Below are 17,909 nucleotides of genomic sequence, written 5' to 3' on the forward strand. Positions count from 1 at the left end.
ACATAAGGGTCATTCAAAATTTGACTTAAAATGTATGTCATGTTTATTTATTAAATGCCTACTGTAGGTCAGAATACAAGGCCAGTAAATTAAAATATACAAAAGACTGTACAAATCACAGAAGAGCTTACACAACATAGTTACAAGATATAATTCAGAAGAGTCATTGGATGGGAATAGTGTCTACTGAAAATAAGCCCTGTGAGGGCAGGGACCTTATCTATCTTGTTCCTTAATGCATTTTCAACATTACAACAGTGCCTAGCACATAGTAGGTTCTCAGTAAACATTTTTATAATGAATGATGAGGATATCAAGTTTTATATTTAATCAATAATTCAAAATATAATTTAATTCCTAGTAAAAATTAGATTATTTTTAGGAGCTAAATGAAGGGAGGTGAACAACATAATATTTCAGAACATGTCAGGTTTGAATTTTTCATAATTTCCCTGATTGAGTGACTAGCTCAGAACATGTGTAACCCTCATCCAGGAGCAAGAATTACTGGAATGGTTTTCAATCAGTCTTGTACCAGTTGTGACTCCAGATCTAAATGTCTCTCTGAGATAACCTGCCCAAGTGAACTGAGATCTCTGTAGAGGAATGTAGGTGCTGGGTATGGGTCAAGTTCCTCATTCTGTCAGTTCTTATAAAAGTAATTATCAGTAGCCAGTCTGCTGGCCGCCATAGGCACACGGTGGTGTTCTTTCTGTTTTATTCAGTGTGGGTTCATGCTTCATGGAACTGTGGAGCTCCACCACGTTCAGACCAGTTCCTAACCATCTTTGAAACCACCCCAGTGCAGAGTATGCCCATGAGGGACAACAAACTTATGTCAACTACTGCATGCTTTGAAAATAACTCCAGCCTATTGTTTGAGAGTTGCTCATTCTTGTTTTTGTTCTTTCACCTCTAAACCAAACTGAGAGTAGATTCAGTCTGAAGGGACTCAGAGACCCTCTCTGCTGGCAGGGCAGGGTGTCGCTTAGCACCGCCTGGCCAATCTGATTGCCCTGTTGACCTTGGCAAACATTAGCAGGGACGGGTGCTCCAGTGCCAAGCATGGAGGAACCAGGGTCGAATGCCACCCACGCCCAAACCTCTCTCTGACATTTCCATGGGCTCTGAGCCAGTTCTCTCCCCCTGGGCTTCATCTCATGTTTGTAGGAGCACAAAGGAACACTGAGCCTTCCAGTTAATACAACACCCGCCCCCACTCCCCCTTCCTGGAGAGGATAACAGCTCTGTTGACCATTATAATGCATTTTCTGTCTCCCAGCAATCCACACAGTCATTAATTTCTGCTGCTGACATCAGGAAAGAGGATTATGTGTGTGTCTGAAACTGTTCCCAAAGTGCTCATTAGTCATAGATAATTGAAAAACTGGTAGGGGAAGATTTGGTGTAATAGTAGCCCCCGCCCGTGAAGAGGGACTGCAACCACCAGTTAATTGTAGGCTCCAGTGTTTGACCGCTCACACCAAACCTGCCCATGTAAATGGGAAATCAGTGGACAGGAGCCCAAGAGCCCTCGGAGCAATTGCTGTGTTCCACCCCAAGGTGAGAGTGTGTTCACAGGGACAGAAGGCAGCGGGTCAAGAAAGTAAGTGAAGCATCCAGGCCTCTCGCCTGCCTTCAGGCTGAGGTGTAGGGTGTAAAAAAGGTGCACAGTATTCTCCTCAATTCAGTTTTGCTTTTAACTTTGGTCACAAAAGAAACACAAAGTCATTCACAAATGGGTTCTCATACTCTGAGTACTATTCTGCATCTTGCCCATCTTGCCATTTTCACTTAAGTTATCATGGACTTCCTTCCAAAACCAAACCTTAATTCTTCCTCATTCATTTTAATGTCTATGTAGTATTCTGCTGAATATGTGTGTCTAATTTATTTACCCTACCCAGCTGGTGTAGCTCAGTGGTTCAGTGTTGACCCATGAACCAAGAGGTCCCCGGTTCGATTCCAGGTCCGGGCACATGCCTGGGTTGTGGGCTCAATCCCCAGTAGGGGGTGTGCAGGAGGCAGCCGATCGATGTGTCTCTCTCTTCAATGTTTCTATCTCTCAAACCCTCTCCCTTCCTCTTGAAAATCAATAAAAACATACTTAAAAGTAATTTATTTACTCTGATCATATTTAAGGGAGGAAGCAGCTTTTAAAAAATTACACAAGAAGTATAGGTTCAAGGTAGAACAATCAGAAATTATGGATTAGTTAAAAGCCAAAAAAAAAAAAAATTATGCATAATTTCTCCACCCAGAGAAAGCCTTTCTCTCTCTATTTTCCCCCCCTTAGGGATGTATTTTTACAAATATTCTATCTACCTTCTTTGTCTTAAAAAATAAAGTTGCACTGTACATAATGTTTTGCAGCCTGCATTTTTCAGTTGGCTTGATTGTTTTAAAGAAAATCTATTTCCCGTTCTAGCTTTTCTCCACGCTGCAGGTTTAACTTCTTAAAATGCAAACCGAGTGCCGGAAGCTGTCGCTGGCAGGGCCTCGCGTTGGTCAGAGCTCCTTGGCCTGCCTGCCTGAGGTCCCCTGCTGCCTCTTGTTCAGGCGGCCCAACTGCTCCGCTCCTCCCTCGTGTCTTCGTTGCTAACATGCTGAATGCTGTGTCCCTTGGGGCTCTGTACAGTGAACCCAGTTTTAGCTCTAATGGCATCCATTTCCCCTGAGCATTATAGTCTGAAACCAGCAATCTGCCACCTGTCTTTCCAGACCAAGCTCGAATGTCACCTTCATCCTGATTTCCTGTACTTCCCGGGCCACCCTCCCCCTCCCCGCTTAATGCTCCGGGAGCACCATATACATTCCACCTTTAAAGCATTTGATATCGGCCTGAGAGCCTCGGTTTGCACAGGACACGGTGGGAGTCTTTTGAGATCAGAGGCGCCGGTTGCATTTATACCCCACACCTAGATCTGGGCACAGGTGGGTGAAGATAGATGGTCAGTATCCTTGTTATCATTGTTATTGAGGTGTTTGTTACAATGCATGCATGAATGCTTGAATGAAGACTGGAAGAAACTGCAAATGCGGAGGCTGTGAGGCCCCGATTAACTCTGGGGAAACTAATGCTGTGAATAATCTCATTTGATGGTGGAAGGAGATTATTTCGGGAAGTTATCAAGGCGCATTAGCGCTTGCCTCTGACAGCTCTCCTAGTCCCCTAGGCACCTCTGGCGGATGAACTCACAGTGTGACCTGGTGGGCGATTTCTCCCCGAGCCCCTCCTGTCCCTATCACCCTGCCTTATGCCAAGCTGTTTCGTTTTGGTGTCTAGATAAACACTGTCTTCCTGTTCGGGGTCCAGGTAGATGGCTCCTGAAAGCTGAGGTTCCAGTGCAAAGGAGGGATGTAATCCTGGTGCCTGTTCCTTTTCATTCCGAGACCACTGGACTGAGGAGAAGGCCTGGCTCACCGCCCTCGGTTGGGTTCTCTGGAGGGACACGCTGTGGCAGATTTGGGGGCACGGGATGTTTATTAGGGGTGGCCGCCTGTGCAAGGAAGGGGCAGTGAGTAGGATCGGGCAGAGGGAGAAGTGGAGCCATGATACAGCCCCCCAGCTCCTTGGCCAGCCCAGCCGAGAGCCCTGGAGTGTTGCCCTTCAGAGCCCTTCCCTTCCCACTCTGCTAAGTCTCCAGGGACACACATCCCCTCCCCAGGTGGCCTGCAGGAGCTGGCAGCTGCCAACCTCACTCCTTCCATCCTTCCTGGGGTCCAGGCGGTGACATCTACCCCATCCAAGCAACCACCAGGAGCTGTTTTTCTTGCTCCACAAAATCTCCCATATCTGCCTCCATTTCTGCTCTCACTTGCCAATACCTTAAGGAAGGCCCTCACCTTTTCTCTTTGGTTACCAAAATAGGTTCACGATTGTCGTCACTTACCCCCTTCTGTCCTCTGCTGCCATGTTACTAGAGAGATCTTTAAAAATACACAAATCCAATCGCTTCACTCCCTGGCTTAGCACTCCTTCCGAGCTCACCCTCAGCGTGGTCTTCCTGATTAAGTTAAGGCACCTTAGCCTGGATGACAATGTAGCACTGTCCTCACTTCCCTCTCCAACCTCATCTGTCTCCTCTATTCCCTGCCAGTCCCCACCCCAGCTTAGGTTCCATTGTCCCCAGCCCTCTTGGCAGTCCCCCCTCTTTCTTGGCCTTTGCTTAAGATGCTATCTCAGCTAAGAAATCTACCTGTGGTTCTGCAGCATAAGGGTAGAACCCAGAACTCCTGGCTGCATACCCAGCGCTCTCTCTGCACCTCGCCAGCCAAGGCTTCTTTCTAAATTACTGCCCAGGGCACTCAGAAGAGTATCCCACCCTGCTCATCCTCCTCTGGTCTGGAAACTTTTTTTTTTAATGAAAATTACACCTTTTATGTTTGTTAAGATTAGGGATCCAGGTGGAATGGAATTCTCATTTAGACCTTCCTATGAAAATGAACACTTAAAAAAAAAATCTGAATGTACAGGCATACCTCAGAGACAGCGCAGGTTCGGTTCCAGCCCTCCACAATAAAGGGAGTATCATAATAAGGCGAAGCGTAATCTTTTTGCTGGTGGGGGTCTAACCTCCAATTTGTAAAAAATGCAACATCTGTGAAGCGCAATACAGTGAAGCACAGCTAAGTGAGGTGTGCCTCTGGTGGGCACATCTAAACGGTGCTACTTTTTAAACATTTGTTTAAAAATACTTCCCTTGTTACCTTCATTCACTCAAAAAAACCCTTTTTATTTTAAATAGCTGCACCAAAATGCAATGTAATGAATAAGAAAGTATGCAGGTTTGGTGTGACGTAGTCAGAATGAAATCCAGGGCCTGTGTGACGAGGGGAAACTCACTTTCCCTGGATAAGCATGACTTTCCCCATCCATCTGGGCAGCAGGGACAGTGCTCGCCCCCTCACATGGGGTTACTGTGACCATGAGGTGAGGAAACGCATGCTGTGTTCTTAGCACAGCCCCTGGCCCAGAAGTGCTCAGTAAAGGGAAGGCTGCCTGTTTCCGTGCTGTATACGAAACATAGTGACATAGTTAAGGTTGTGTCCAGAGCCAAATTGTGCACAGCTCTCTTCCAGGTTTCTGCCTGTCTGGGTGTCTGGGCATTCAAAGCATGAGACTAGAGGTCCTCCTGCTCCCCCCCCAACATCTGAGCATCTCAACCTTAGAAATCCAGTAGAAATGCAATATGGGTAACATACTTAACTTGAAGTATTCTAGTAGCCGCATTAAAGTAAAAAGAAATAGGTGAAATGAATTTAATATACTATAACCTAATAAATCAAAAGTACTTCAGCATCATTGATATACATTTATGAATGAGATACTTTACATTTGCTTTTCTGTACTATCTTTGACACCTGGTGTATATTTTCCACTGATTTCATCTCAGTTCAGACACTAAATTTCCACTGCGAAATACTTTATTTCAATTTCTTTAATTAACAGTAAAAAGTACTTTGCACACCCAAGTTGTGCCAAATGTACTTGAAACCTTTTAGTAACTGAATTGTGTATCATTTTTTAAAGTTGAAGTGAAATGAATTAAGTGAACAGTCTGGCTTCATAGTTACTCCAGCCGCGTTTCCAGTGCTCAGTCCATGTGCACCTCGTGGCTGCCATTATTGGGTAATGATGCTTTCGAAGCATGGCAGTGATTCCAGTATTCTTCCTCTTCCGTTTTTTAGCTAAGCATTTTTGAAAGAAACTCATTACCTAAAATGGATGGAGATGTGTTGTGGAGGTGCTTCGTTTCCAGTTAGAGGAGGTGGGTGAGCCATTCTCCCTCCGCCTCCCTCTAGCCCCCACCCTCAGTTCCACCCCCAGAAGTCAGAAAGCACCTCTGCCATCCCTGGAGCTCTCATGGAAGGTGTCTTCACACCTAGCGAATTGCTGACCACACATTCAGAATAACAGAATCTTGGAGCTCAGAGGGAGCTTAGCATATATGCATGTCTACCCCCACCTCTCCTTGCACTGCAGAATTACAGATAAATTCCTCAGCAGTGGGTAGAGGGAGCACTCAGCCTCCGCTAAAGACCTGGGAGCAGAAGGTTCTCTTCATTCTGTTCTGACTTACGTGATTCTGTGTCCTGATCTCAACTCCCTAACTAGGTTGGGGGTGAGGACTGCCTCTTACAGTGCCACAGCGCCCACACAAAGCAAGACAATCAATAAATTCTTAACTGAAGGCCTGACTGACTGCAGGAATTCAAGGTCACTTGAAATATTAGGGTTGCTGCATTGCACAACTCCAGAGAACACCATTCAAATTGAATTCCATGGTTGTGCAAGTCTCAACCTTGTAAAGTTTATACTGGGCTTTTTTTTCTAACTGAGAGAAACTTAAGAAATTCTTTATTGGAGCAAAATTATTCTTTTCCTTATCCTCTGACAGGAAGCAACTACATGAGTAAATTTTCCCAGTGTTCATCAGGGTGCGTGTATGGCTGTGTGAACATGTGCATGTATGTTTGCATGTGTATGCATGTCTGTGTACATGTGTGTGTAAGCTATGCTGGTAGAGCTGCTCTGTTAGGAAGAACAGTTTGACCATTTTAATCTAGTCTTCAAGAGGCCACTGCATATATACCTTCTGGAATTTCCTATTAAGGGGATGTTTCTCCAGCTTGAAAGATGCCTTTGAGTTCCTGGCTTTGTAAAGTACCCCAGAGCATGATCCATAAGAACCCAGAACATATACCTGTCACCCAGTGAGCAGAGGGACTGTTTGTGGCTGCATGGCTTCTGTCTTCCTGAAGTTGAAGAAATGCAGAGGAAAGGGGAGGGAACAGAGGGGTTCACTTAAGAAAACCCTTTGTCTGCTGTTGTGTTTTTCAAACTGACAGGTGTTTGTTTTTTCTTCTGTCTCCCCAGGAAACCAAGTGCTGCCTCCTGGAGCTTCTCTTGGAAATGGGCTTACCCCAGAGGCGGCCAAAGACCTTGGTCTTCCTGCTGGCATCGCGGTGGCAGCCTCCCTCATTGATGCCCACGCTGGAGGACTAGGTAATCATCCCTCACTCCATGGCCACTACCAACGCTGTCTGCACACAGATTATTCTCCAGAACCTAAGACACTCCTTTCCTGTTTTTAAAGCATCAAGGCCTGTTGATTCAAGATATAGCAATATAAAGTCTTTTCACAGTTAAGCATTTGGATAGAATTATAGAACTTCTTATTAAAGATAGAATTTATTTATAATTTTATTAATTTTTTCCATACAGAATATTAGAACAAAATTGATCTGAGTCAATATGTTGATGGTTCTTTGGTTTACTAAAAATTTGAAAAAGATACGTTCACTTCTAACTAGCATGTCTGATGGTGGTTTACTTACCTGTGCTGTTTCTTCTAAAGGTGCTCCATAATTTTTACAAGTCTAATTGATTTATTTTCATAATTTATTTGGTTTATATTCTATATTCAATTACTTGAGTGTAGTCATGATTTCATCTCCTAGATCCGTGGTCGGCAAACTGCGGCTCGCGGGCCACATGCGGCTCTTTGGCCCCTTGAATGTGGCTCTTCTACAAAATACCATGGCCTGGGCGAGTGTATTTTGAAGAAGTGGCATTAGAAGAAGTTTAAGTTTAAAAAAATTTGGCTCTCAAAAGAAATTTCAATCGTTGTACTGTTGATATTTGGCTCTGTTGACTAATGAGTTTGCCGACCACTGTCCTAGATAACTCTCAAACCTAACATCCATGTATTATGTATTCTTATTTCAAAGACCCATTAAATACTTACTATGTCTCAATCATGGTGCTAGGGGATAATGACTTTAAAATAAAATCAAGGTCTCTTCCCCCAAATTCAATGGCAAGGCAGAAAATGAGGTAAGAATTACAGTAAAGTGTGATAAGTCTATCTTCTTCTTTATCCTTATTGCATTTTGGGGGTGGTTCCTGGGGGTTGTTCAGATTCTCAATAACTCACTTCAACTATAGCCATATCTCTTTTTTCTTAGTTCTTCTTTCTAACAGTGTTCTTTTTTCTAATTATGGTTCAAACCTCATGAGATCACTTTAGTAGATCATGACCATTGAATGTTCAGAATAGAACAAAATGTAGAAAATGTCAGAGTGCATCTCACAGAGCAAGCTTTGTGTGGGGAACTTAGGTTTCAATTTTATGTCTCTGTGCATGTGTGTACTGGGCCATACTGAAAATGAATTTCTCACCATGGGTCATAGTCAAAAAAATATTGAAAGATATTCTAGTCTATACTTCATATTATAGCCAAGAGTTGCCTTTTAAATACTTACCTAGAATTGTGTTCCCAAAATGCTGTCTGAGCATCACACCTCTGTCTTTGCACATGTATTTCTCTTCCCAGGATGATTGGTCCTCCACTTCTCCCCATGGCTAACTCCTGCTCTAACTTGAAGACTCATATCATATGCTTGCTCCTCTGCATAGCCTTCCATGGGACAGATTTACGTAGAAATTCTCCAAGTTGTACTTCTTTCAGTGCTTTTCCCCACACCTACTGAAGAAATGGTCACATTGTGTTGTAATGACTGCTTTATCTGCTTGTCTTTTCCACTAGGCTAGGAGCTCCTTAAGGACAGGGCATTATATTATTCATTCTGTACAGAGCCCTGTGTCTGATTCCTATAGGTGCTTAATAATTTTATTAAATGAATAGTTACACGAAGGCAAGAGTAAGGTGAAATGACCTTGACCTGTAGAGTGGTTCTTTATGCGGCAGATTATTAAGCCATATCCCGCTCTTCTGCACAGTCCATGGACTCTCAGAATAGGATAGCTCTCATTGATCTGTACCGTGTCTGTCTTACTCATCTCTGTGTGTTTAGGATCTAGCATAGTGCCTGAGGCATAGTGAACAACCAGTAGTAAAGGTGGGTTGGTTGAATGGTAGATAGTAGTGATTGTAGGCAAGGGTGCTTCTCTCCCTTTTCAGTATGAGCTGTATGTGCTTTTGTTTTTTTAATATTTTTTATTGATTCCAGAGAGGAAGGGAGAGGGAGAGAGAGATAGAAACATCAATGATGAGACAGAACCATTGATTGGCTGCTTCCTGCACGCCCCTTACTGGGGATCGAGCCAGAAACCTGGGTTAAAATCTGGTCACCTTAACCTTGGGCCAGATACCATCCCTCTTCACACTTCTGTTTCCTCTTCTGCAATAAGAGATAGCAATGGCACTGACCTGTTTTTCTCAGTGGTTAGAGCATCAGCCCTTGGACTGAAGGGTCATGGGTTCGATTCCTAGCAAAGGCCACGTACCTCGCTTGCGTATTCGCACCCCAGTCAAGGCACATGCAGGAGGTAACCAGTTGATGTGTCTCTCCCAGATCAATATTTCTCTCTCTCTCTCTCTTTCTCTCTCTCTCTCTCTCTCTCTCTCTGGCTCCCTCTCTCTCCCGTCCTCTTCCCTCCCTTTCACTCTCTCTAAAAATCTATGAAAAAAATATCATGAGGATAAAAAAAGATAGCAGTGGCCCCTCATAGGGTTGTTATGGAACCCATGATTTTAAGTAGGTAAAGCAGCTGGCATAGCATCTGGCACATAGTAGGCATAGAATACTGAGATGTCTCTTTGGTTTTCTTACTCCAGAACCACAATGCCTGCACCAAGGAGGAACTTTGTAGTGGAAGTTCTCGGAGTTACCACCCTAGAGAATGCTCCTCCTTTGGAGAGGCAATTGGGAAAGAGCCTCTGGCTTTAATTCCCTCTTCCTTCCCTGAACCGGCCCTGGGTTCCTTCCCGGGCTCTCTGTAATAGGACCCAGGGCTCACTGCTTTAAGATGCTGTGTATTTTGAGGGCAGAAACAATGTCAAGAATGGTTCGATGGCCTCTGTGCTAAGAGATAGCTGAATGTCAGGGTGAGAGTCCAGCTCTGGAGGTCGGAATTGGATGCCATCCAGGCCTGGCACAGACAATCCCTGGCAGTTAGGGTCCCTGACCTGGCCTGGCCTCTCTTGCACCTCACATTCTGATTAGTAGGAGGGGCCAGCACTCTACTTTGGAGAAATCCTCCTGGATTCTCATTCTCAAGGGAAGCCGGGGACTTGAGGATCAAGATCAAAGAAGCAAGTAAAACTCAGCTCATGCTTTTTCCAGCTCTGGAAAAAGAAGAGAAAGGACTCTGTGGGAATAAAATCCAAAGATAAAAGAACATTTTGTTCCTAAGGTGCTGGTTAGCGAGCTCTCCAGCAGACAGCCAGAAGATAGGAGTAGCTTTCTGTGCTCTTTCTGGGGGTGGTTCTGGCCAGGGCTCCTGCTGCTGCTATTTTTCTAACTCATATAAATAGTGTTAACTTTGTTCCAGGTCTGTTCTTGGCTCTAGTACCCGGGCTGTCCTGAAAGGCAGTAACAACCTGATTTCTATTTCAGGCCCCTCTCCTCTCAGTTGTTTTTATCGATCAAACAAACTCCTGATTATCTATGAAATCTTGAGTCTGGTGTTACCTCCTCTGGGAGCCTTCCCTGGCTCCCCAAACTGACTTATGGCACTTCTTCCTGTTTGCTCCGACTGTGTCTCGGACTTGCCTCCATTACTGTACACATTATACCGTTTTGTGTGTGCAACCTTGTCTCATCTACCAGTTTGCAAACTCTTTGAGAGAAAGCACTGTGTCATTTCATCCTTATATCACAACATCCAGCCTAGTCCTTTGCACACGGAAGACCCTTAACTCATGCAAATTCAGCGAATGAGTGAATGAATGAGTGAATGGCATTCCCGCTATTATGCAATGATATTCCAACTGTAGTTTCCTCCCATTACAGAGGCAGTTGTCCCTATATACCTGGCTCAATGCTCCAGGAAGCAAAACAGTGTGCTTTGAGCACTCCCGGATTCACTCCAAACATCTAGAAATCAGTGTCCATTGTGTTCCTATCACATTAGCAGGAGTTGGTCAAGAGCAAGCTTTGTGCCTAGGTTTTGCATCACTCTTTGTTTCCAGATACTGAATTCTTGGCCAGATGTTGAATTGACTTAAGCTGCTCATCTGGGCCAGATGTTGAATTGGCTTAAGTTGCTTATCTTAGTTGCAGAGTCAAACCAAAATGAAGATGTAGAATTTCTTTCATCATTTCTCTCCCTCCCTCCTTTTCTTTAGTTGCAGAAGAGTTGGTTTAGCCAGTCTTGCAAAAAGAGCTTCAGGTTCATGCCCTCCTAAAGCAAAACATAATCCAGTGAACAATAAGACATGCCAATTTCCTGTCTCATGATCATCAGTGTTCTAGAAGCAACACTGATTCTCAGAGCTACTTTACGCATATTGTTCTTTTGTTCCCTTTCTCAGATGAGACCGTGATGCTCACAGAGACAACCTACCCTGCACATATTCACACAGTAGGTACAGGGGCGTGATTTAAACCCATGGAGAGACACATCAACATCTCTCATTCCGGAGCTCACACTTTTCATCACTGTGCCGTGTGGAAGAAAGAGATTTTCTATTACAATGTGAATCATTCCATAATCACATAACCAGTGTTTGCCAAGATTTGAACTTGAGTCTGACTCCAAATACTAGTTTTTCCATCTATACTAGTGATTCTCAACCAGGGCTGATTTTAACCCCTTACCTCCACTCCCAGGGGAAATTGGCTATGTCTGGAGACATTCTTTTATTGTCACGCCTGGGGAAAGGGGGGGTGGTTCTGACATGTGGTGGGTAGAGGCCAGGGATGCTGCTAAACATCCTTCAGTGCTCGGGACAGCCCTCAACAGAGAATTGTGTAGCCTCCCATGTAGTAGAGCTGAGGATGAGAAACCCTACTCAACCGAAACATCTCCACTGATGTCATTTCCCTGCATCAATTCAGTTGATTTTTGTAGAAGCCAAAAAGCAGCCCAAAAGAAGGGTTCTGCTAATGTGTTAGTACTTTGTCAACATATATTTTATGACATTAACTCTTAATAAAAAGAGTTGTGAGATAAAAAAAAGTAGAAATGAAGACTGTGGAATGGGGAGTGCAGGGTGATTCCCACCTCATATGCCTTCTAAGAGTCAATATGCCTTCTAGACCACGTGTCCTTTCAACATGTCACACACAATCCCCGCTCTGCTCAGAGCAGAGATTTGGGGTGGCCTCTCCTTCTCTCCCTACATAGACAGTCCTACTCACGCATCACACTCACACTAAATGTTACTTCCACTGTGGAAACTTCTCCCAACTCAGCCCCACTCTTAGGAAGAATGAGTCCCTCCCTACTCTGTGTGTCTGCAACACTTTGCACCTGTTTCAGTTTTCCCACCAAGTTGTGTTCACCTCTGTGTGCTCCTCATCCAGCATAGAACCCAGGGTCAGTCCTCAGGAAATCAGAGAATTCATTAAGATAATAAAAGTGAGAGGATTTCAAAGGCTCAGTAAGTAGGACTGCTAAATTTGGGTGAGGGAGCCTTTAAAAAATATAGATTTCTAGGCACCTCCCCCACCGAGGAGTCTAGTTACAAGGTAGAATAACTTGCCTGTGGGACAAGTTGGCACCCCACACCCAGGTCAGAAGCAATAGGGCTGTGCAACTGTCCGTCTGATAAATCAGACCAAACCAGAGCCATGCTGAGAAGGAGCCAGGCCAGGCTCGGGCCAGGAGCTGGGGGCTGGAGGGAGCGGATCCAACAAGACAGAGAAGGTGGATCCAAAGAGGCAGATGGTCTGTAGGGAATGGAAGGGATTAGAGGAGCAGATAAAGCCATGCGGGGGAATCTGGAAGGAGAGAAGCAGTGTCAGTGCCCGAGCAGACAGAGCCAGGGCAGTTCTGGGAGTTCCTGGATTCGGCTCAGAGGGGAGGAGGACTTGGTTAATGCGATTTTGAGTTTATCCTTTTAAGTTGCGGTTTAGTTTAATGAGAACTGCTGCTGCCTGAGGCCTGAGCAGCTGCCTGAGCTATGGTGAGGGGCAGAGGGGCAGCCTGTGGGAAGGATAGCTTGGGTTTCCTGTTCGCAGGCCCCCTGCTTCTCCTGGAGGTCTGTGCTTCTCTGGACTGCAAGGACTTGGCCTTAGCCAGGAGACCCATTTTGACTCTGTGGTCAGAAAGTTGGGAAGAGTCCGGGGCCTTGTAGCTACAGCCAGCTCCCTCTGCCCTACCCTGTCCTACTCATCTCTAAATCTTATGCCATCCAACTCAGGAGGTACTATTGTGAACCTGCCCTGGAATGGTAGGTAACATCTGTAGTTGACATCCATGCTTCTGTTTGGATAATGAGGGATCATAGGCGTTAGAGCTAAAAGGTCTCACAAAGATTTTCTGTACCAGGTTCTTCAATTTGCAGATGAGAAAACTGAGGCCCAGAAAAACAGTGAGTCATCCAAGTTACCCCAGTCAGAACTGAAGTTAGAAACTGGGCGTCCTAACACATCAGCCAGGGTCCACCCCCATTATGCGGCACTGTCTCCAGATTAGAAACAGGGAATCATTCCAGGAGTCTGGGCTCTATGGGTCGTGTGAAATAAAATCAGGCTTTTTAAGCCAGGCTAGCTATTATTTGACTGTGTAGTAGGGAGATCAGTCATATCAAAGTTGATATTAATTTTGTTGATTGATGTTTATATTAATCACATCTGTGTGGAGATTGGCCATTTTAAAGCCATCATCCAGATATTTTTATCTCATTACAGGAGATAAAAATATACCCAGAGGGTAAGGGGATTTTCCCAAAGTTACAGGATCAGGAAGGGTTGGATCAAGACTCAAACCCTAGCCCTGCTGTGTGGCTCAGTGGTTGAGTGTGACCAGGAGGTCACAGTTCAATTCCCGGTCAGGGCATATGCTCAGGTTGTGGGTTCGATGCCAGGTATAAGGTGTACAAGAAGGCAGCCAATCAATGATTCTCTCTCATCATTGATATTTCTACCTCTATCTCCCCTTCCCTTTCCTCTGAAATCAATAAACATACTATATATTTAAAAAGAAAATACTCAAACCCTGACCTGTGTGTCTCTCCCCATGACTTCACATGTGCTTTGGTGCAGCTTTTGTGTCAAACCATGAAACAGGTGCCACCAAGTCAGTGGAGCAGTGGGAGTTCTGTGCCCAGAAGCCCTGATTTCAAGCAAATCTCTGACAAGATCATCAGCTTCAACAACATATCTGATATTCAAAGGGAATTTTTAGCCAGAAAGTTCTACTTTTTCTCTCATGTATTTACATATGACTGAAAAGATGAGCTGCTGTTTTCCTTCACTGAACTTGGGAATGAAAACAAAAAGACTTAACCCAGCCCCAGGTTCCCATACTGCCAACCACCTGTTAGGAAGACTTCCCACTCCAAGTTCAAAAGGTGGAAGACTGCAGGAAAAGTGTTTGTTTGGGGACCCAAAGTCTAATATTGCGCTTACGTCACTGCTTACAAGAGTAGGCTTACCCAAAGGTCCACTGTTTCTCATGGCACAGACACGCAGCGTCCAGTTAATATCCCAAGCACTACTGTTTACTTTGGGCTTGCACGTCAGCAGCTGTTGGTGGGAAAATGCACATCTCCAGTTATCACCCCTGGGGGCAGCCTCCTGTCTGAACCGCTGGCTGCTTCCTTATCATCTCTCCAGAGGCCTGGTTAATTTCCTTTTTTCCATTTTTCTCCTAACTGTCCGTTCGGGTAAGTCATTATAAAGAACAAAGAGAAACACTTTTCTTTATTTCACTATTCTGGGATCTAGGGATTTCCTCATAGCACCCTGCAGCCAGTGTAGATGTTAGGACAAACTGAGAAGAAAAAATGCTTGGAATACAGAAAAATTGCACTAGTCTTCAATTATAACATTCAGCGACAGACCTCACTCCAACTTTCCGTAACTCTAATCCTCATCATACACTGGCCTGTAACTTTGATGGGAGAATTTGGCTTCTAAAGACAATGAAAACGAAATCTCTTAAGGAAACATAGCACAATATTTAAGAACATGTAACTCATTCAAATCCTGATTCCATTTGGGACTTCATCTGACATTCTGTGCCTCAGTTTCCCCATTGATGAAATGAGAACAATAATAGTACCTGCCCCACAGAGTTCTTTAAGAATAAACAAGTGTATATCTGTAAAATACTTAGAACAATGTGAGACAGTGTTGTGTTTTGTATGTTTAGTTATGATTAATGTCATCTCAATATATTTACATTATGAATGATAGCGGTAGGCAAGAGAAATTAAAAGATCTATTCCGTTATTTTACAGTTGTGTGCCAGGCATTGTCATAGATGTGCTGGGTATAGTGAACAAAGACAATTTCCTACTCTCGTGGAGTTTCCATCCTGCTGTGGGAGTTCATAAACTCTCATGTAAACATGTGTGCATATCTTTATGTACATTGTATGTATAAATGCATGCATGTATGTATAAATACATTTGAATATCAAGAAGATAAAAATCATGACAACAGAAGAAATACACAACCTTAACATAGACAATTAAGACATTGACATTGTTCAAGATTTTGCTTGCCTTGGTTCAGTCATCAATTCAGTTGGAGACTGTAGCCAAGAAAAAAAGGGAAGGCTGAGACTTGGAAGGGGAGCACTGGAAGAATTAGGAAAGGTCATCAAGAGCAAAGATGTGTCATTAGAGACCAAGGCTAAGATCATCCACACCCTGGTGTTCCCAATTACTATGTACGAATTCGAAAGTTGGACAGTGAACAAGGAGTTAGGAAAAAATAGATTCATTTGAAATTTGGTATTGGAGGAGAGTCTACAGATACCCTGGACAGCCAGAAAGATGAACAAGTGGGTCCTAGAGCTAAGGAAGCCTAACATCGCTGGAGGCAAAAGTAACAAAACCAAAGCCATACCACTGCGGGCACATCAAAAAAGGTAGGAATTTTATGAAAAGACAATAATGCTGGGAAAAACAGAAGGCAGCAGGAAAAGAGGAGGACCAAATATGGCATGGGTTGACTCCCTAAAAGAAGCCTTAAGTGCTCTTATCATGAGCTAGAGATTGCCTAAGTGTTTACTTAGAAAATACTCGATGTGGACAACAAGTTTATAGCATATACATTCTTACCACCTCCATCGATGAAATGAAGAACCTTGTTCTGTCTGACTCCCGGCCTCTCCCTCTTACTATTATAAAGCTTCACCGAAGCCCGTGTTAACTGAGTTAGCCATAGATTATTTTATTAAAAAAGGTTAAAACAAAACAAAACATGGAGAATCTTTGAATCCAATGTTCAGGTCAAGAGAAAGCTAAGGCTCTTTAAGCAATTTGTTTAAAGAAGTGTTAGGCTTTTGACCTGTATTGTTATAGGTTCCAGAGCAGAATTTAGCCTGGAGAGTTAAAGTGTACCAGCTTGTGACTCACCACTGTGAGAACCTGTGTGGGGGTGAGGGGGGTCTCTCCCAGGAGTATCAGTAATATGCGGGAACACTTTGCATGCCTTCTACATTGAGGCCTCTCACAGCTGAAAGTTGTAAAGAAAAATCCACACAGTTCAATTCTGTGAAATATATTAAATATGCCCGAATAATGTGGCTCTTGTGCATACATCGTCTGCTTTACTGTGGTGTAACATTATTGCCCAGCCTAATGCATGCGGCCTAATAATTCCTTCCCATGTGCATATCTCTATCACTTAATGTAGCACATAGACAATAACACTTAAATATTTCAATATATGATTGCATTATTGTCTCCTCCACTTAGACTGAGCTTTTTGTGGGCAATGGAATCTGGTCATATTCATCTGTTTAACTTCAGACCCCAGCACTTAACCCAGCATATGTATTGGTGAATGATTTTGTTTTTAAACAATATGCTAAGCACTGTACTAGTTACTGTGGTAAAGACAGTAATATAAGGAAATAGAGATACAACTTTTGGACTAAGTTCTTTAGGAATTTGAAAAAAAGGAGATGTTTCTATTGAAACAGTGAGCAAGGGAAGGACAAAGATACTAATATTAATTGCGTGACTTCAGCATGACAGAAATGCACTGGACAATTTGAATGTATCATCTGATCAATTCCAGCAGCTTGCTGAGGGTCACACCACCAGTGATACCCCAGAACATCAGGGAAATGGAGGGTAGCCTTTGAACTGAACTCAGCATAGTAGGTATTTTTTCCACTAGAATGAAACGGTAAATGGTTGGTGTATTCACAAAGTAGCATCTCAAACAGAAGCAACGTGATGAATCTCATACACATGCATGACAGAAGCTGGCCCAAGAAAACGTGCTGAATGGTTTAAAATTCAGGCAAATCCTCTGATCTAGAAGTCAGATAATGGTTTCCTTTGGTGAGTGTGGTTTCTGGAAAAGGGCGTGTGTGTGTATGTGTGTGTGTGTTTTAACAGTAAGCTTTCCTTAACATTTTAGGTAGAATTCCAACCTCTTCAGCCGAAATTTGATAATCAGTTATTGCTGTTAATAACAGTGTTAATTCAGGGAGTTTCTCTTCTATATATACCCAGGGACTCTGAGATTCTCCCATCTCTACCTTGGACCATCTTATGGATTGAGTTTTTGTGTCCCCACAACCCTCCATTCATATGTTGAAATTGTAACCACCAATGTGATGGTATTAGAAGGTCTAACTTTTGGGAGATGGTTCAGTCTTGAGGGTGGGGTCCTCACGAATGGGATTAGTTTCCTTCAAAGAAGAGACTCGAGAGCTTGCTCTTTCTCACTCTCCTGTGAGGCATAGCAAGAAGGCAGTTCTCTATAAACCAAGAAGAGGGCTCTCACCAGAACTGGCCATGGTGGCCCCCAGTCTTCAGTCACCCACTTATAGTGTTCTGTCATAGGAGCCCCAGACAGGCCACACAGCCCCATTGAAAGGGCAGAAAGAGAGGGAAAGAATACCTGTGGACATGTCAAAATTTAGGCTGAAGGTTGGCAAGCAGAGGACAGCATGTGGGAAGGATGGGATGATGAGAAGGACTGGCCATCTTTGGGGGACCATGCCAGTGACAGCACCACAGGTCAG

At 43.9% G+C, this 17,909-nt stretch overlaps 1 protein-coding gene across 4 annotated transcripts in view; it reads left to right on the plus strand.

The window, feature by feature from the left end:
• FGGY (FGGY carbohydrate kinase domain containing) overlaps positions 1-17,909 on the plus strand; it is a 398,594-nt gene that overhangs the window by 196,908 nt on the left and 183,777 nt on the right. For all 4 annotated transcript variants that reach the window (XM_028142287.2, XM_054720996.1, XM_054720995.1 and 1 more), the window contains exon 7: positions 6,881-7,009. In XM_028142287.2, coding sequence (XP_027998088.2) covers positions 6,881-7,009 — 129 coding nt within the window. The remainder of the gene's footprint in view (positions 1-6,880; positions 7,010-17,909) is intronic.

The sequence above is a fragment of the Eptesicus fuscus genome, chromosome 9 (genome assembly GCF_027574615.1).
Source record: "Eptesicus fuscus isolate TK198812 chromosome 9, DD_ASM_mEF_20220401, whole genome shotgun sequence".
Classification (NCBI taxonomy): Eukaryota; Metazoa; Chordata; class Mammalia; order Chiroptera; family Vespertilionidae; genus Eptesicus; species Eptesicus fuscus.